At 48.5% G+C, this 19,856-nt stretch overlaps 1 protein-coding gene across 17 annotated transcripts in view; it reads left to right on the top strand.

Moving 5' to 3' along the window:
* Positions 1-11,873, top strand: part of TENM4 (teneurin transmembrane protein 4) — a 3,083,677-nt gene extending 3,071,804 nt beyond the window's left edge. For all 17 annotated transcript variants that reach the window (XM_073019796.1, XM_073019792.1, XM_073019798.1 and 14 more), the window contains 2 exons: positions 3,606-3,748; positions 6,364-11,873. In XM_073019796.1, the coding sequence (XP_072875897.1) occupies positions 3,606-3,748; positions 6,364-7,122 (902 nt within the window). In that variant the 3' untranslated portion in view covers positions 7,123-11,873. The remainder of the gene's footprint in view (positions 1-3,605; positions 3,749-6,363) is intronic.
* Positions 11,874-19,856: the final 7,983 nt, after the last annotated feature.

Raw genomic sequence — 19,856 nt, 5'->3', positions numbered from 1 at the left:
AAAGAAAGAAAAGAAAGAGAGAGAGAGAGAGAGAAAGGAAGGGAAGGAGGGAGGGATGGAGGGAGGGGAGGGATTATTTTTGCCTACATTTCATCACTCCCCTGTGACAACACCAAACTCTGGGATGGATGAGTGAAGAGGAATTTTTTCACTTGAGGGAAATATCTACTTCTGATATGGTAAGAAGGAAGAGTAAAATTCCCAGCTCTTCAGAGGAGCACTGAAGAAAAACTTATGAATAAATTCATTTTCAGCATTTTTCCTAAAGGCATAATAGGAAAGTTTTCCACCTTCCATCACTTGTAATTAAGGCCCAGGCCTCTTCTCAGCCCCCTAGTTTCCTGAGAATTTGCAGTATTCCTTATAGAAGCTTTCCTTTGCAACTACAAATTCAGATGCAAGTTCTTAGCCTCAGGCAAAATGGCTTTATAGGGCATTTTTCCCTCCTGTTCTGTTTGTTTTAATTTCCCAAAGAACCATCTGCCACGATTTATAGAATCAAAGACTCTTAAAAACTCAGTGAGAAGAGGGACTTTGAAGAAAAGTTAGTCCAAGCTCCTTCTGTTAGAGAGGAGAAAATGGAGGTCCTGGGATGTGGAAGCATGGGTTGGGGGAAAATAGAGAAAATCTTCTGTGAGTGGGCACTGAGCTGTATTCTTCAGAATACATTAACTCTGCCAGGCGCAGTGGCTCACATCTGTAATCCCAGTACTTTGGGAGGCCAAGACAGGCAGATTGCTTAGACTGGGAGCGCCAAACCAGCCTGGGCAACATAGCGAGACCCCATCTCTACAAAAAATTAGCTAGGCATGATGGCACGCCTGTGGTCCTGGCTACTCTGGAGGCTGAGGTGGGAGAATTTCTTTAACCCATGCCACTCAACTCCAGCCTGGGTGACAGAGCAAGATCCTGTCTCAAAAAAAGTTAAAATATATTAAATCCAGTAATTTATGTATAAGCTTAGAATAGCTCCTGCCACACGATAACTGCCACCAAACGGTAACACTTTGTACTCTTCTCCATAAAAGTATGGTTAAAACCATTTCTACTGTCACTATTCAGAAAAGGAAACGAAATCTTGAAGAAGTTAAGTAAACTGTCCGAGTTCACACAGTTTGTAAGTTGGGCAGCCAGAATTTGGACCTGTGTTTGTCTTGCTTCAACTACCATGTTCTTTCCTTTCTTTGATTTTGTCTCGTAAGGCTGAAACGAGTAGAACGAAGCTCCAAACTTCCCTTTCTACCACCACTCCATCTCGGCACCACCAAGTTGCACACTTGGGAGAAGGGGCCCCAGACGACCTGAAAACAAAACAAAAACGAAGGCAAACATGAGGTTCTTGAATGGGATAGCAACATGGGACCCAGTGGTGACAGGGACACAGGTCACTCCCACCAATAGGATGAACTCAGTGGGTGGCAGGTGGCAATTTTGCCTAAACTTACCTATGCCTTAGTCTGTTTTATGCTGCCATAGAGGAATACCTGAGCATGGGTAATTTATAAGGAAAATAGACTCATGGGTAATTTATAAGGAACTAAGCTCACAGTTCTGAAGGTGGTATGAGCATGGCACCCGCATCTGCTCAGTGTCAGGAAGCTTTTATTCATAGTGGAAGGCAAGGGGAGCCAGTGTGACCATGGAAAGAGAGGTAGCAAGAGAGAAGGGAGGGGTGCCACGCCCTTTTAAACAACCAGCTCTTGCATGAACTAATAGAGCAAGAATTCACTCATTACCTCGGGGAGGGCACCACACCATTCATGAAGGATCTGCCCTTATGACCCAAACTCCTCCCACTAGGCCACCTCCAACATTGGGGATCAAATTTCACCATGAGATTTGGAGGGGACAAATATTCAAACTCTATCATCCTAGAAACTAAACAGGACCTCTGTGATCAGGGTTCTATCTCCACTGGAAAGAAGCCAAAATCAGGCTGGCTCTGAGGCTCAACTCAAAATCCTGCCTCCCTAAGACTTTGGATTCTTAGTCTCTGATCGACATCTGCTTTGGCATCTTCAGCTATACCTTTTCAAGGAAGGCTGAGCCATGCTGGGACACAGGCTGTCTGTCTGTCTGTCTGTCTGTCTGTCTGTCTGTCTCCCTCTGGCCCCAGTTCACCTCCCACCTGCCATCTGAGGCTCTTCTTGCTCCAGCCACAGTCGTCCTTTCTGGCTGAGCTGCTCTCTGGTTACCTGAACACTCCCTGCACCCACACCTTCCCTCTCTAGGCCTTGCCTTGTACAGTCATCTTTACCTGAAGTGCCCACTTCATCTCTGCCAGTGCCTGACAAAAATGGCACAGCTTTCAGTGTCTGGCTTAAATGCCACCTTCTGCATGTGGTCTTGTCAGCCTGTCTAAATGAAAGACTTCCGCCTTCCTCTAATCTTTCCTTGTATCAAAGTTATTCATTCCCATGTCTCATCTCTCCTTCAGAGTTGTGAGCATGTGAGATGAGGGTCTGAATGGCACAGTCCTGGGCACATAGAAGATACTCAGCAATAGTGGGCCAGGTGACTGGTCCTCTTCATTTCCTCATGTCTTGGCTTCCTGATTCCATTCTCCAGTGAGCCAGATGTTCATGGCAAAATCCTGTCTATCCCCACACCTAATAATTAGTAACCCCAAGGAATGTTATAAAATCAATTATTCCCATGCCTATGGGACTCGATCCCCAAGCCCAGCGTAAAGACTAGAAAATGAAGGGGGCCGGGTACGGTGGCTCACACCTGTGATCCCAGCACTTTGGGGGCCGAGGCAGATGGATCATAGTCAGGAGTTCAAGACCAGCCTGGCCAAGATGGTGAAACCCCGTCTTTACTAAAAATACAAAAATTAACTGGGCATGGGGGTGGGTGCCTGTAATCCCAGCTACTCGGGAGGCTGACACAGGGAATTGCTTGAACGCAGGAGGCAGAGGTTGCAGTCAGCCAAGATCATGCCACTGCACTCCAGCCTGGGTGACAGAGCAAGACTGTCTCAAGAAAAAAAAGAAAATGAAGGCACAGGGAGGTTGTGGCATCCCTGGGCTGTCAGAGTAAATAAAACGTAGAAGCAGAGGGAAGACTCTCTGATCGCAGCCTAGGCCATCTCTGTAACCCATGGGACTTTGACCCTGAAGCTCTAATCACTGCACAGGGGGTGGGAGAGCAGGGGAGTGTGTTTCGTAAGTGAATTGTCTCATTGCAAGTCAATCATTAAAATCTTTCCTTTTGGTGGGTCTGGATGTCCTTTGTAAGTGTCTCCTATGGATGTTGGGGTGAAAGGGAGGGATCTTCATCTGTCAACAGCTGCCCCTGGGTATGAAGCTAGAGGTCCTGGGAGTTGAAGTGAAAAGAGCAAAGGAAGTCCGGAAACCTGGGTTCTATTTCAGTGTCATCACTCTTGGGTTTACTTGGGATTGGGATCGCTGAGTCCCAGGAGTACATTTGGCTTTCATAGAGTGAAACCATTTTCCAAAGTGTATGTAGCAGTTGACTCTCCCACCAGCAGCAATCCACATCCTCACCACCCGCTGCAGCTAACTGCAGGCTGTGTGATGGGGATGGGTCGTATCTGAGGTCCACTCAGTCCACGGAGATGTTTCTGCTTCTCTCCCATCCAGATGTTAACAGCTGGCTGCTCACCTTTGGATTCCAGCTACACAACGTGATCCCTGGTTATCCCAAACCAGACATGGATGCCATGGAACCCTCCTATGAGCTCATCCACACACAGATGAAAACCCAGGAGTGGGACAACAGCAAGGTAATTCCTGCGCAAGGCTGCCACTCCTCAGGCCATTCAGACGTTACAGGAGGGGTCCCTTCAGCTTTTCAGAAAAGCGTGGGCCAGTGATAGACACCAATATGGTGCCTCCACAGTGCCTGCCAGAGACTGTTCAACAACCGCTTAGTAACCCCACCACTAGTAAGCTGCTGGGGAAGCAGCCATGACCACACACAGACACTTACAAGCTGCAGTAAGGAGCTTTGTGTGTTACACTGAGTTTGGAGTTCTACAAAAATAATAAGCCTGTGTCAATATCCAGAACAAAAGCAGGGAGGGAAGGTGGGTTCTAAATAAAAATGTGACATTTTCTGAGTATTTCAATGCACCTGGCCTTATGTGAGTTATTCTTTGTAACTCACAAAGATCCCACAGCCGTATTGTTCTCATTTTACAGATTCGTGCCTGAGGCTTTCCCAGTGCCACACGGCAAGGAAGGGGTAGAGCTGGGATTCAAACCCAGATGTGCCTGTTCTGTATCCTCTTGCTGAGCACAGTGCCTGGCATATTGTAGGTGCTCAAAAAGACTCACTTGCTCTTGTCTCGCTTTTATAACCCAGTTTCAAAGACTCAGAAATGTATAGCTGGAAAGGTCTTTAAAAACAATCTCATCCCACCCGCTCACTTCAGGCATTCATTTGCTCATTTCTCCCCTCCCCACAAACCCAATCCATTCATAAATTCTCTATGAGAACCTGACTCTGTGCCAAGCCCCATGCTGTGCCCAGTGAACGCAGGGATGAATCAGGCAGAGACTAAGCCTTCAAGGGATGCTTGCCCAGGGGATGACAGACTAAGGAGGAAAGCAGGTTGCCAGATGGCTTGCTGCTGGTGGTCAGAAACCTTCACATCCACATTTCTTACTCCAGACTGATTCCTTTAGGCCTCAGCATGGCTATCTCCTACCAGACCCCAGAGAATGGGATTCTGCACCTCTGTACGCTGGTGGCACTTCCCACACTGTATTTTAATGCCTCTTTCTTGTCTCTCACTGGATTATGAGCCCCAAGAGGCTAAGTGCTAGGTCTCATATAGTACCCAGCATACAGGATAGGAAACAGTGGATGCATGGAACATTTTTGATAAATAAATAAATGGCTGAAAGAAGTAAACAGCCCAGACATTTCCCAATTTTACAGATGAGGGTTTGAAAGCAGCAGAATTTGATGGAGACCCCAAGTCTGCCTGGTCCCAGAGCCCATTGTCTTTCTGCTGCCCAGCCTCTCCAGTTCCCACCACCCCCAGGCCCTGCCCAGATATCCTGGCATTTGCTCTTCCCAGGGCTGAGCACTGCAGCACAGCTCCTCCTCCCTCACGAGGCTCCCTTCTGCACTCCAGAGAGCCCCAGTCTCTGACTGCCTGTCTGCCAACCTCGCCTATCAATGAATTATTGATTTCTGCCCTTGGCAAGCATCGGAGATCTTTGTTGTTGAGCACTCCAGCTTTCGTGAAACTCTAGGAAATAATTGTTCACAGACGGGGTTCTATTAATTATAAAGAGGACTTAATTTCAGTGAGAAGCCGATGGGCCTTTTGCTAAAGCCATTTCCCTAACTCCCTGATTAGGCCCTGGAGCCTTCCTGAGTGTGGCTTCTCCAAGCTCCCTGAGCTACAGAAGGGACAGGTAGATGATACGCCAAGCTATCAGGGCCCCACCTGTCCCCCAAAGCAGCCAAGAGGAGGGGCACCCCGGGAGCCCCAAGGAAGCACAGTGGGGCAGAGGCCTTCCTTGGAAATCAGATGTAAATGCAGTGGAGAGCAGTGAAGCAGGGTGGAAGGGTTAATATCAGTCACTGCCTCTCACCATGTTATGCCTTCTTGCCAAGAATGCATTTCTTGCCAATCCTCCATCTGACAGCACCCTACCACTCCCACCCATCCTTCAGGTCCCAACTCAAGCCTACGCCTGTCCTCAAACCCCACCTCCTCCACCTTCAGGCCAAGATTCTTCTCAGCTTTGTTTGCTCCTTCCTTCTCCAGCAGCCCTTGAAACTGAACCTCTAGAATTGGACAGGCTTGCATGTTGACTTGTTATTAGTTGTATGACTGTGAGCCAGTGACAACCTCTTTGAGCCTTGGTTTCCTTAGACATGAAAGTGGAATCATGACAGCACCTACCGTATAAAGTTATCGTGAAGATCACTAAGATAATGAGTGGTAATTATTTGGCTCAAACATCAAGAAATGTTAGCTATAGCTATTACTAGTTCCTCTCTTAGGCCATCAGTGATCACATTTGATTGCAATTATTGTTGTCATATCTGTCCTTCCTCACCAAATGATGAGTTATTTAAGAGCAAGGATGATGTCTGATTCATTTTTGTGTCTCCAGTGCTCAGAAAAGGACCTGGCACAGATTACATGCCCCTTGAACAGTTTCTAAAAAGAAGGGTGGGTGAATGGATGGATGAAGGTCAGCAGATGTTCTGACCTTCTGGTGACCACCTGGATGTTCTGGTGGTCGGCAGTAGAGCTACATGCCGTAGGTTAATAAATATGTGTGGTTTTGACTTCATTATTTAAACTGATTTTCCAGGTTCTCAGGGGTTTTTCCCCTTTGTCTTATTCTCTCTCTCACTCTCCTCCCCCATCAGTCTATCCTCGGGGTACAGTGTGAAGTACAGAAGCAGCTCAAGGCCTTCGTTACCTTAGAACGCTTTGACCAGCTCTATGGCTCCACAATCACCAGCTGCCAGCAGGCCCCAAAGACCAAGAAGTTTGCATCCAGTGGCTCAATCTTTGGCAAGGGGGTCAAATTTGCCTTGAAGGATGGCCGAGTGACCACAGACATCATCAGTGTGGCCAACGAGGATGGGCGAAGGGTTGCTGCCATCTTGAACAATGCCCACTACCTAGAGAACCTGCACTTCACCATTGATGGGGTGGACACCCATTACTTTGTGAAACCAGGGCCTTCAGAAGGTGACCTGGCCATCCTGGGCCTCAGTGGGGGGCGGCGAACCCTGGAGAATGGGATCAACGTCACTGTGTCCCAGATCAACACAGTGCTTAATGGCAGGACTAGACGCTACACAGACATCCAGCTCCAGTACGGGGCACTGTGCTTGAACACACGCTATGGGACAACATTGGACGAGGAGAAGGCGCGGGTCCTGGAGCTGGCCCGGCAGAGAGCCGTGCGCCAGGCCTGGGCCCGTGAGCAGCAGAGACTGCGGGAAGGGGAGGAAGGCCTGCGGGCCTGGACAGAGGGGGAGAAGCAGCAGGTGCTGAGCACAGGGCGGGTGCAAGGCTACGACGGCTTTTTCGTGATCTCTGTCGAGCAGTACCCAGAACTGTCGGACAGCGCCAACAACATCCACTTCATGAGACAGAGCGAGATGGGCCGGAGGTGACAGAAAGGGCCAAGGCCTGGACTTCTTGCCAAAGACAGCTACTCTTTTGTGGCCACATACCTGACTGTGTTGTACTTTAAAAAAAAAAAATTGATTTTTTAACAAGTGCAGAAACAAAAAGATACTGGTTGCATTGTAACTCATGCAACATCCTTTTTTTTAGAAAAGAAAAACACAAATTTGGCCTTCGCACATTTTTTGCAAAGAACAGAAGGTATTTTTTTCTGTAGTGTGATCACAATGAAAACTTTATTGTCTTTTGTTCCCTTTTTCCTCTAGGATTTTTCCCTTGTCGTTTGGGGTATGTATCTCCTCTCTGAGATACATCTCCTGGGGTGTCTCCTTGTCTGTCCCTAGATACCCAGTGTGATGTGGGACATGAATGTCTGTGCTAACTTGTCTCATGTGCAACCCTTTCTTCTTCGATTGGGGTCAGGCAGGAGTAAAGGGAGTGATGGGCCAGTACAATGCCCCTTCCGAGGGGGCCTGGGAGGAGGGTCTGTAGGACCAGAGGCTCCTAGGCAGGGCTTCTGCAGAAGAGTGGTGGATTTCTTCTCACCATGTTCTGTGCCTCCAGAGGATCACAGATGGCTTCATCCTGCTCCAGGGAATTTCATGGTGTTGTTCAGCACCTTTTTTAAGCTGCCCCAACTCCTGTCCAAGCTTTCTATTTTGATGCTAAATGAAGCCCCCTACCCCTTTTGCAAATCCCGTGTAGTTGTCGGTGCCACCTCCATGCTGGGATAGAGAAAGTGTCTCCCAGGTCCTTTCCCCCAGACCGGTGACATAACGTCCTGGACTCAGAGCCCCATCCTCCCGGGAGGGAAAGCACCCAGGATGCCTGTGACTGGTTGGTCCTCCATGATGTTCCTGTTCATCTCCTCCTCTCTCCCAAAGCCAGATGTGAGAACCAGCACTGCACAGCAAGCCCTCAATGTAAGCACCATGTCCACGGAAGGGAAGGCCACCCACAGCAAAGGGATGGCAGTGGTGGTGAGGGCAGCAGCCTGCCTTCCGAGGCAAAGCCCTCTCTCTATGACTTTGAGTATCTTCCCTCCACTGCTCAGCCACCGCCACTGAGACGTCGGAATGTGGAGGGAGGTGCTTGGTGGCCTTTGATTCTGGAAAAATGCTTAAGAAAAAAAGCCAACCAAAGAGAGGAAGGCATGAGCCAAGCATCCTTCTAACCAGCTCCGGAAGTCCCATCTGCCTCCATGTACAAGCTGATCGCAGAGCTGGACTGGGGCAGGATGGGCTTCCAGGAAATTCCTGAAGTTCTGAATCAGCTTCCCCGCTAGAGAAGCCCAGCCAGTGTGTTTTTTAGTGGCAGGAAGAAAGGAGGGAAGAGCTGCTGTGGTGTGGCCTGCCCGTGTCATGCAACCCCACCAGGAGCAGGGCAGTTCCCAAGGTGGGTACCCGTGGATCTGGGAGGCCAAGCTGGTGTGGTTCCTGTGAAGACCTGTGCCTGTGTCGTCAGGGAGAGGCCTGAGCCCTCGCAGCAGCAGGGACAGCCCATACCTGAAGAGCACACCCAAGCTGAGGCAGCAGCCAACAGGCGGGGGAGCAGGGAGGGCAGGGGGAGTCACAGCCAGAGCTGGGAGCCCCTTGTTCAAGGATTCCATTCCTGGTTCATCCGCCTAATTACCATTGTCATTACCACTCACAGGAGGTTCTGGGAGATGGGAGGGGAAGCCAAATGCTTCCTTTTAAGCTGGGCTTCTTAGAAAATGGAACTTTTATGGGTTACATTTACATTAAGTGTGGAAAATGAATTCTGAGTCTGAGCTATTCCCCGTGGAAACCTTGTTGGACTGATAAGCTCATGGCACCTCTATAGCCTTACTCACGGAGTCTTCAGAATATTACACGAGTTAATGAAACTGAGAAGGTCTCTGACTGCATGGGGATCGGAGCAGCATGTAGTCTGGGTTCTGCCTGGCAGAGGGAGGCATCCAAAACTTCTCGAGGAGAGGAGATTCCGCCTTACATCATCCCACTGGGATTAGAGGATGTGTTTCGCTAAGTGCTCTTCCTGTTTCCAAAAAAAAAAGTCACACTGCCGCAGCAGTGCGCCTTGGCCTGCTTGTCCACTGGTTGCCCATTGCCCCTGGATCCAGAGCTCCACTAAGTCAGATACAGCGCTCCGCAGGCCTGCTGTGGGAGGCATGAGCTGGAGATGGGGGCTCCCATCTGGCAGGATCATTCTTGGATGAGATGGAAAACAGTTTGGCCTGAAGAACACAAGTTTTTGTTCTCCAGAAGGGACTTACGCCTCTCAAAATGTATTCTTCATACCAAGGGTCCTTGGGCAAAGTGCTCCTGCCCAGTCGATCAGTCCCATCCTGGCTGCCCGGTATCAGTGAAGACCTGCTGGAGATGTCTGCTCAGAGGTCAAGGGTGGCTTGTGGTCCACGGGAACCAGCTCCCTAGGCTTCCCCCATGCCCTGTCCCTCCTCCACAGCCCCCTCCCCAAAGGGATAGGGTGGACTTTTACAGATCAAAAACAGAGAATTACTGGGTATTTCATTTCTTTTTTTTTTTTTTTTCATAGAGATAGGGTCTCACTGTGTTGCCCAGGCTGATCTCAAACTCCTGGCCTCAGGCAATCCACCTTGGCCTCCCAAAGTGCTGGGGTTACAGGTGTGAGCCACTGCGCCTGGCCTGAGTGTTTGTTTCTTTAAAGGATCTTATATTTTTCCTGGGCTACATACCACCACAGCAGCCCAGCTTCTGTGGGGAGAGAAGTTGAAGGATCCCGAAGCTTTAGAAAAAGGATCTCAGCGGTGGCACAGGCAGTGTTATGCACCTCACCATCACATTGCTGCTGTTGTATTGAAGGGGGTGCTTCTGGCCTTGGCCCTTTTGAGTTGGTTTCCATTTGGGCTGCAGGTGACTCAGTGCCTCCCTTCTCAAACTGTCCTCCTGCTGAGACCAGCAGTCCCAACCCCATGGCAAGGGTGAGTTTGAAGGCCTAACCCTATGCCTACGTAATAGGCTCCAAGCATCGACTCCCACACTGAGAACACCAGCCCTTTTGACACTCACCAACCAAATCTGTTAATTCGATAGAGTGACCAGGCCTCCCTCACCTGCCCAGGTGTATGATCCTACAGTTCCTGCCTTCTCTCCTACCCCGCACAGCTGCCAACTGGTCCTGCCTCCTCAGCCCCTCTGCCACCACCTTAAATAGGACTTTGCTGATTCCCCAACTTTGTTTTTTGTAGGATGAGATTTCTTTTTTACCCCACCCCCCACACTCCAAACAGACATTGCTGGAGGGCAGAGCTAGGACAACTGGAGGAACAGGAAGGCATGCCAGTAAATTACTCCCTTGTCAGCCTCTGACCCTCATCTCTCAGAATTGTTGGCTGAGAATTAACCCAAGGACCACACCAGTGCCTGATTTCTACTTAGGGAGAGAGGATTGGAAACAATCCCAAAGAAACTGAGGGTGAGAATGGCCAGGAGGTGTGTGTCCAAAAACCCAGGAGGGGCACAGAAGATGATGGCAAGGCAGACTGGGCAGTGTTTTGTAGACACAGAACAAAGAATCAGAATTTGAAAAAAGAAGAAAAATACATCTTCTCAGCTGCGACTTTAAAGTATCACCTTTATAGATGGCAGGGATTTCCATTTCCATTTCCATCTAAGATTTCAATGTGAAATCTTAGAATGCAGTTTTACCACTTGCAGTCTTGTATTTGTGGTGGCCACGTGGTGAGGGTGGTGATGCTGAGCTTTCTGCCCAGGAGGAATGAGCTTTCGAGCTCTCAGCAGGGTGTCAGGCTTGGGGATTTGAGCATTCACTGCTCAAAGTCCAGGCTATTCTCCAGTCCTCATGGCAGCCATTAAGCCCAAGAGCCGGTCCTGACCTGGGGACACATCTCCTGAGGGATCCCAGAAAGAACCCAGTCTCTCCTTTCCCTTGGGGTCCTTGTTAGAACGAAAACCTCTCTATTTAAGGCACATCATTCCCAGCTAGGTTTATACACTTGTTTATATTTTATTGGAGGAAAGGGAATTAAAAAATAACTCTGCAGTTCAAGGCCCTTTAATTTAACCTTCCAAAAAGAGCAAACTCATTTTAAAGACTCATTGCTGAGGTGATAGAGACAAACCTTATCCTCTCCAACCTTTACATTTGCAAAAACCATCTTTGTGTGCTTGACTGCCCCAGACAGTGGTGACTCTTAGGTTTCATTACAAATGTGGAAGATCAGAATGTGGGAAGACCCGGGCGAGGGCCAATGTTGTGTTTCTTACCCCCTCTGGAATGCCAAAGGCAAGGTACTAGGTGACCTCCTGGTCCCCAAGAAAATGTGATTTATTCTGAGGGCGAACAGCCAAAGGAGGACTCAGCCTGGAGCAGGCTTGACCGTCCTGGCAGGAGCTGAGCCGCAGGTGTCTGGCAGTGCCCCAGCAGCCCTGGATTCATCCAACACCAGAATCCCACTTTTGTAAATCCACCTGTTGTTCTGAGGACCTCTGAACTAGCAGCTTCAGCAAAAGGAGTCTGTACCAAGCTGCCTCTGGATGACCAACACTGGAGACTCTGGCCTTACCATGTGGAAATCATTTTCCTGAAGTCTGGAACTAATTTTGAGAAGTTTTTTTCTCAACACTTTTGTGTTTCTAACACTGTATCTTGACTGTGTAAATACCAACAAGGCTGTAAATAAATGCAGATGTAGATACCTTCTAGAAAAAAAAAAAAAAAGCATAAAAACAAAACCAGAAGTGATCCTGTGTAGCCTTCGTTGACAAATAAAGACTATTTTGTGTTTACAGGTGTCTGGTGGCCTTTGCTTGGAGAGAGAGGCTTCCTCTTGCCTATCCCAGCCCCCAAGCCATCCTGGGTTTGTGCTTCCCTGCTGGCTGCTATCAGGATGACCTAGGAGAGAACTCAGCCCTAGGCCCCAGGGTCCCTCTTAAGCCCTCCAGGCCACAGCTCTGTCAAGAGGGATGTTCAGAGGGTCTCTATGATCCTGAAGCTTGACCTTGCAACTGCATGAGGGGAATAAATATCACAACTCCTCTGATATCACTAGTGTGGCATGGCTCCCCATCCCACTGCTGGCCTCATTCAGGGACAGGCTGAAGGGGCCATGGAACCCAACCTTCCCAGAGGAGAGAACCTTGCCCCACCACTGTGCACATAGAGTCATCCACCATGCCACTGCCTTCCACAAAGGATGTGAGTGGTTGCACTTTAAAAATAAATGACTGTATATTCATCATACAAATAATTGTAACTACATAATACACCTTAGGAAACAAGAAAGAAAGAAAATTCCTTTGGGCTTTTCCCCCCTCTATGTGTTCTTAATGTTGTTTTTTATTTAAGGTGTTGTCATCACAGCATACAGGTCATTTTTCACCCTGCTTTTCCCACTTAACCTCACGTTTAACCTATCAGCCCTGGCGGTCAGGGACAACAGCTGGTCTGTTGAAAGAGTACATGTGCTAAGCCCAGCTCCCTGGTGTGAATGGCAAACCTTATGAAAATTCAAATAATTGTCCTTTGAGGGCAGGAATTAGAATAGAAGTCCTCATCTCTTGCTCATCAGCCTCAGGGCTGGTCACCACCAGGTCCTCAGAGAAGGAGCTACAAGCTTTGAGACCCTTCCTTCCACCCAGGTCCCTGTGGGTTCTCCAGGTCTTGCTGCCCAGACCATTGCACACAGGTGGGTCAGTGGTCCCAAGAGGCACTGACAATCTCGCTCTAGGAATCAAGCCAAATTGGGTGCAGAACGAAGCTCTAGTACTGTGTGATCTTTGGCAAGCCATTTAACCCCTGTAGGCCTTGGATTTTCCATCTATGTTGAGAGTATGGTGATATAGAACCCCCACCCCTGGTCACTGCTTAGAGCACTTAAAAGAACATGCAAGTAACGTAGCCCATGACTCAGAACACAGCAGACTTTCCCCAGTGTGAGTCATCCCCCTCACACCTCCCTCTCTCACTAGCCCACCCCACCTTCCAAAGTCTAGTACTATTTCCACTACACCAGTGGTTCTCGAACTTTGGGCTGCATCTAAATCACCCAGAAGTCTTATTAAAACACAGATGGCTAGGTTCCACCCCCAGAATTTCTGAATCAGTGGGTCTGGGTGCAGCCTTTTAATTTGCAATTCTAACAGGTTCCCAGGTGATTCTGATGCCCCATCAGGCTTGAGAGCCACTGCCAACTACACTATCCTTTATACTGTACAGAATAAGCCACTGAGCCTGGCACTTCAGATACCCTCAATCAATGACAAAACCCTCAATCAACGCCTCTTCTCTTCCACACATAGCTACAGTCCGCTGCATGGGTCATGCACCAGCCCACAGTTGTTTCTAGACTTTGACCCACATGGGCCTTTGCACAAGCTGCTGCCTTGAGCCCAGCTGAAATAACTCTTGCTGCTCATTCCCCTCTGGAAAGGCACTCCCTAAGCATCTGCCATGCATACGCCCTTTTCAAGACTGGATCATTCTTGGGTGTGAGCTCCTCCAGGCCAAAGAGGCTGTCTAATTTCCTGTGTGTTTCCCAGTACCCAAAACAGCTTCTCAGCCATGGGTCACCCTAAGGTCAGCTTTTGCTTTCCCTGAAGAGCCCACTCCCTCTGATGTATTTGAGAAAGAGGGCCTCGTCTCCTGTGCCCTTCCAAATTGGGCTGCCTGCTCCCCCCGCCCCCCATCCCCACCCCCACCTCAGCCACTCTCCTCGCAAAGCTGCTGCAGCTGTGCACACACTCCTCGCAAAGCTGCTGCAGCTATGCAAGGCCCTCAGGAAGGAGGAAGAAGTAAGAACCAGGGCCTCTCCTTCCCCGCCGGCCTCAGGTCCTCAGGTCCCGCTAAAATCCTGCCCTCAAAGTTATGTAGGTGATTAGGACTTTGCTGATCCATCAGAGGCTGTGGAGAAAATTACAACATAGGAGGGAAAAGACCTTAAAAGTGAGTACCACTGTTTCTTTCTCATATCCAGAGAAGCGTCTAAGAAGTTAAACATCTTATGGAGGCTTCCCGCTTGGTCACATCCCACCTTGACCTTGTTCCTGGTCCTCATAGTCACCTCTGTGGGAGGCTCTCCTTCCAACCTTCACACTAGAAATCTCTCCCCAGATGCTGGGAAACTCCATCCATACACAAGGGCCCACCCCTACCCCCATCAGGCAATCTAGCAATTAATTTCTCAAGCCTGAATTAATCGGTCTGAAATAACCCCAGGGTGGGCCCCATTTCCCACCCCCAGACCAGCCCCCTTCCAACGTCTCATGGACAATGGAGTCGCAAATACATTCTTCATCCTTTCAAGAATCCAAAACATGTATGTGGAGATACACGCAAACACCTTGCAAGGACAAATATCACCTCTCAGGAGCAATGCAGCCTTAAACCCAAGGAGAAAAACAGAGCATTCTCCTATTTGCTTTGTAATCTGCAAGCCCATCCTGTCCTAAAGGACATCAGAAGCTGCCATTGTATGTAGAGCTTTCAAAATACACCCACTCCCAGGACTACCAGGCTTACGAATTGTACCCGTTAACTGGGCCAAGACTCAGTAGAGCTTTGAAATTCCTTCTGATGAATATCTAAGTTCTTAGGGTAACAACCTAGGATATAAGAATAGAAGAAATTGAGTCATTCCTTCAGATGCAGATATTTATTATATGACTGAGTGGATGGATGAGTAGAGAATGGATGATTGCATGAATAAATGTCATAGCCAGGCCCTTGACAAGGTCTGGAGGAGGAATTACAGTCAACAGCCATTTAATGAGCACATTTAATGAGCACAAGATCCCAGCCTAAGCAGCCTCAGAATACTTAAAGATGTAAGACAGGACCCTTTGCTTATAAGCATCACCACTCAATCAGGGCGTCTAGAAAGATTCAGAAAACAGACTCTGTGATACTAAGGAACATGTGCTCTGTGTCACTATTCCAGAAGCCTCGGCATCCAAGCTTGCTGGAACCCAGAAATCTCAGAGAGGTGGCCTGAGGCCCACCCAGTGGACTCAAGAGGCTCCATTAGCTTGAGCTCAGTCTGGGGGCTGAGACATTGCCAGTTTTAAAGCAGCCAGGGCTCCAACACTACGGAGTGTGAGGGTGCAGACTGGCTGGTGCAGGAGCAGAATTCTGTTGGCAGCAGAATCCCATCAACACCCAAGAGTCCAGTCCAGACCCTAGAGGTGTCAGTCCAGGCAGAGGGGCTAGAGGAATAAGCAGGGCAAGGTGATTACATGGCAGTGAGATGGGCACAAGTGCCCTGGTGTCCACACTCAGCTCACATGGGTTTGGTGGTGAGGAGAACCACGCTCTGGGGAACACAAGCTCATCACCTGCCCATAGCCATGATTCTGTGACAGCAGGGCCAGCCCCAGCCCCCACGTCCTGCCCATGGCCAAGGTTCCTAATGTGCTCTATCAGCCTGTGATTTGGGCTAAAAACTCAGAGCCTCCAGCTGGCTTGGGGGTGGAGAGAGGGGGAGTACCCGAGTGCTAAGAAAGTAGCTCCAACAAAACCCACTTTCCACGGTGCCAAAGGAGAACTCAGGAAGGGCTGAGTGAACAGAGGAAGGAATCCAAGAAAATTTCCTGGAAGAGGTGGATTTAGTGAGAAAAGATTAGATGAGAGGAAGGTGTGTTTTTCATGTGGACCTAGGGGAGCCTGGGCCTCCAAGCCCTACTTATGGAAACCACGTCCAGGAGACATGAAGCCAAAATTTCCTGGGGCTCCAATCCAGCGTGTCTCCACTTTTTCCACACTGCAAAACCCATAATGGTTGATGTTTGATGCAGGACCCACTCCCATAGGTGTGCCCAGATTGGCAATGACAAGGCTGGCGGTGATCTGCAAATCCCAGCAGGCAGGAACACCTCTTCTTTTTCCCCACCCATAAAGCATCTCAGAATGCAAACAAGAGAGAGAGATCATGTTACAGGGACAATTCTGAATGTATGCTAATTTATAGCAAAAATAATTTGCCAAGTAGTACTTTAGTATTCATAATGACTGACTCCTGGCCCATTGCTTCACTGTTTGTAGTAACACATAGACCAGGAACAATCGCTACCTCCATTTTTCTCCTCTTTCCATTGTGGGTCAGGGAGTTCCCCACCAACAGATCCTGAGATGAGGACGTGTCTGAAAGTAGGTTATTAGGAAGTGGTCCTAGGGAATATGGGTACACAAATAGAGATGAGGGACAGGAAAAAGGGCCGATCACAGGTGTGAAATCCAGCAAAGTTTCAGAAGAATAATTTTGGCTAAGTCCTGCAGGAGAATTGTGGAAACAATCTAAGTCACACCTGGGAGTTTTCCACCTGCGGGCAGGCAGCTGGGCTTTTGACACCTCTGCACCTGCCAGTCATCAGTTAAGGGCTGCTCCTCAGACTGTCTTTACCCAGGCACTTCTAGCTCTCCGTGCACTCAGGAAAAATGAGCTCTGGCAGCCTGAGGACAGCCTGCCTATAAAGACTCCCAGGTGTTAGCTGCTGGGAATGAAAGCACACAGCCTTCATTCATTTCGATCCAAGAGGGTTGAAAGAGTCTCGCAACATCTACTGAAATCTCATATCCTACACCACAGTAGGCACCTAGTAAATGCTGGTCACTTATTGGTTAGCAAGGGATGCATCCAAGAGAACAGGACACAATCACAAGCATTAAAGATGACGCAGGGGTGGGACCCCACCTATTTTGTTTACCACTGTACCCCTGGTACCTGGCACAGGAACCTTGTATACATGTTTGTTGGATAAATGATGAATGGATCTCCCCATGCTGACGTTGTTATCTGAAAGCTTCTCCAGGTCTCCCTAGTTCCCTCCTTTAGTTCTTGCCTGACTCAGTTGATGCTGCCTGAGACTACACAGCACTCAGGAGGCGCTCACTGGGGCTTCATCACATGGTGACCCACCTCACTGAGCAAGTGCCACCCAACTGTTAGGCCCAACGTCTGCCCTGTTCTCTCTAATCAGATGCTTCTGAGGACAAGCATTGTGGCTCAGTAGACATGGCAGATGTGGGCTGCAGACCCAGTACTTCCTACATTTAATCTCATTTGAACCTACAACAAAATTCATGGTAGGTGTTATTACCTTCCATTTTGCAGATGAGCTTTATAAGACCCAGAGATGGTTTGCACTATTAAGTGATAGAATCAGAGTCAGTCCAGATTTACCTAACTCCAAGTTCTAGGCCATTGATCTTACATCTTAAAGTTCAGGGGTAAGGGAGTTTCTGATGTGACAGGCTTCATACATTGACATCTGAAGATGGACAACCACCACCTTTTGAGTGGCCAGAAGGTGACCCATCCACAGACATAAGGCTCACTGAGACTTTGCTCAACTCCAAATTTAGGGCTGGCTCCAAGGGCATGTGACCTGTGTAGTCACACAAGGCCCTGAGTTCAGAAAGGCCCACTCTTGGTTTAATGCTCTGCTGTTGCCATCTTGAAACACTTAATTTTTGAACAAGGTCCTATGTTTGTACTGGGCTGTGCAAGTTATGGAGGCAGCCCTGTCCACACCCAGTGTGAACAAACTTTCAGCATTCTAGGACATTCTAGGAGCCCCGCAAAGGGGTGGGGAAGCTGTGGGCAGGAAAGCCTTTCCATACATGTCATGTCAGGACTGGATAGAAGCAGCCGAGATCTTCCCACCAACTCCAAGCCAGGAAACCCCCACTCAGTGGTAAACATCTAAGTCCATTAAGTGGAAAAGACTTGTAGGACATGTAGAGACTGTGGGGCACAAAGAAGGTACAAACCAGTTCTGCCTAGGGGAGGATAAATCAGAGGAGGCTTCTAGAGGAAGGAAACCCCTTGACTGTTCAGAGAAAGAAATGAAGAAGAGCATTCCAGGTGGAGGGTGTAGTAGAGTTAAGGCACCAAGGTGTCCTGCAGGTGGCTTGGCACATCTCATGGGGGAGCCAGGGGAGGGGCCTTAAGAGTTAGGACTGAACAGGTGGGCAGAGGCCAATCAGGTGGGCTTGATTTTTCCTCCTTCTCCTTCAGTTTTCTTAAATATTCACGTACACACACCATGAACATTCTCCTGGGTTAGTCTCCATTTCCACCCAAAATCTTGCCAGATGGCTGGGAAGCATTTATATGAGAAGCTTTATTGTCTCTAGATAGGCGTTTTTCTGCTCTTCTACTCTACTGTACAGGGCAGGTGATGTACTTAACACACCCCTGATTTCTTCACATTGATAACGCCACCTAGTGGCCACCTGTCACACTCCCATTCCTCCAAGCTGATAGGCAGAAAAACATGGGTGAGATCTGGTAAGATCATAACCATCCCTTATCCTGCTCCTGCACTTCCTAGAGTTCAGATGACCTCCATACGAGAACCCTTTTGACCTGTACAACAGTCCCAAGGTTCAGCAGTGACTCTCAGATGATGCCCTAAAAGCACCTCACACTCTCACAACCAGAAAGGAAAAGGAGTAAAATTAGCTCTGGCCGTGCCTCCCTTCATTCTGCTCCCTGGGCCACTGTGAAGAGGATCCTTCAGTTCTGAATGTGCTGTCCCCAGCACCACGCAGACAACTACAGAGGCCACTGCTGGGTCTGAGGTTGGACAAAGGTGGACAAAACAGCACTCACGACTCATGGAGCTTGGAGAGATTTACCTTAGGCATCTTTAAACAATCAATGAAGCTAACAGCAATAACAAGCAGAACAAGGAGAAGGAGCTATTTCTTGAGAGCCATTCCCTCTACCAGACAACCACACTAGGCCTTTTACATTTCTTCCTTGAATGCATTTTTGTAAGTTCATTAAATCTTTCACAAAGCAAGGAAAGCTTCAGATGACAATTAACATGTACTGGGTGCCTACAATATGTCAAGCAATTTCCTAGGCACTTTGAATGCCTTTGCTTATTTCTTACCACAGTACAACAAGAGAGGTACTATTAGTATCCAGTTTTCAGGCGAAGAAGCAGGCACTTGCCAAGGGCATGCAGCAAGCAGATGGAGGAACTGGGAGTTGAAGCTGAGCAACCTAGTTCCAGGCTTGCACTATTCATCACTACCCAGACTCCCTCCTAGGCTGAGACAAAAAGAAAATGTGTACACCCTGTCCTAGAATTTACTGGTCTACTTAGGAAGAGAGATATATAACTGAAGATCAATAATGCATTCACTTATTTACTCATTCTGCAAACTTTCCCTCAAAGACATATTACGCCAGGTGTGGATGAGTGTGTAGGTGTTAATTCCCTCAGTTTGATGGGAAGAGAAGCTAAGCCAGGTTGTACCTGCACACCAGTGATTCAGGATGAGGCAGCAGGCAATGGGACTCACAAGATGAGAAACAGAGTTTGGGGACAGCTGGCCAGGAAGTGCCCAAGCCCTGGTCTAATGGGGTCTGAAGAATACCTCTCTGCCCAGCAGATGAGGAATTCTCAGCAAACTGCTAGCCCTTATTATATCTAAAAAGCTCCACCAATTCTCCAGCCGGGATGACAGAGCGACTCCGTCTCAAAAAAAAAAAAAAAAAAAAAAAAAAAAAAAAAAAAAAAAAAAAAACTCCACCAATTCTCTTCCTTTAGCTTTATGCCTCCTACCTAGGAAGAGAAGGTGAATACTGTCTGATGGGTCAAGTAGGACCTAGCTTCTTAGGACAAAAACAGGACTCGCTCTTCCTGGGTCCAAAGCTCCAGATAAACTGGCCTGAGCTGCCATCTACCGACCAACTGTGCACACTGCAGCAGATACTGCCAAGGCCACC

Source organism: Chlorocebus sabaeus, chromosome 1 (genome assembly GCF_047675955.1).
Source record: "Chlorocebus sabaeus isolate Y175 chromosome 1, mChlSab1.0.hap1, whole genome shotgun sequence".
In the NCBI taxonomy this organism is placed as follows: domain Eukaryota; kingdom Metazoa; phylum Chordata; class Mammalia; order Primates; family Cercopithecidae; genus Chlorocebus; species Chlorocebus sabaeus.
This window is presented reverse-complemented; position numbering and strand designations above follow the sequence as displayed.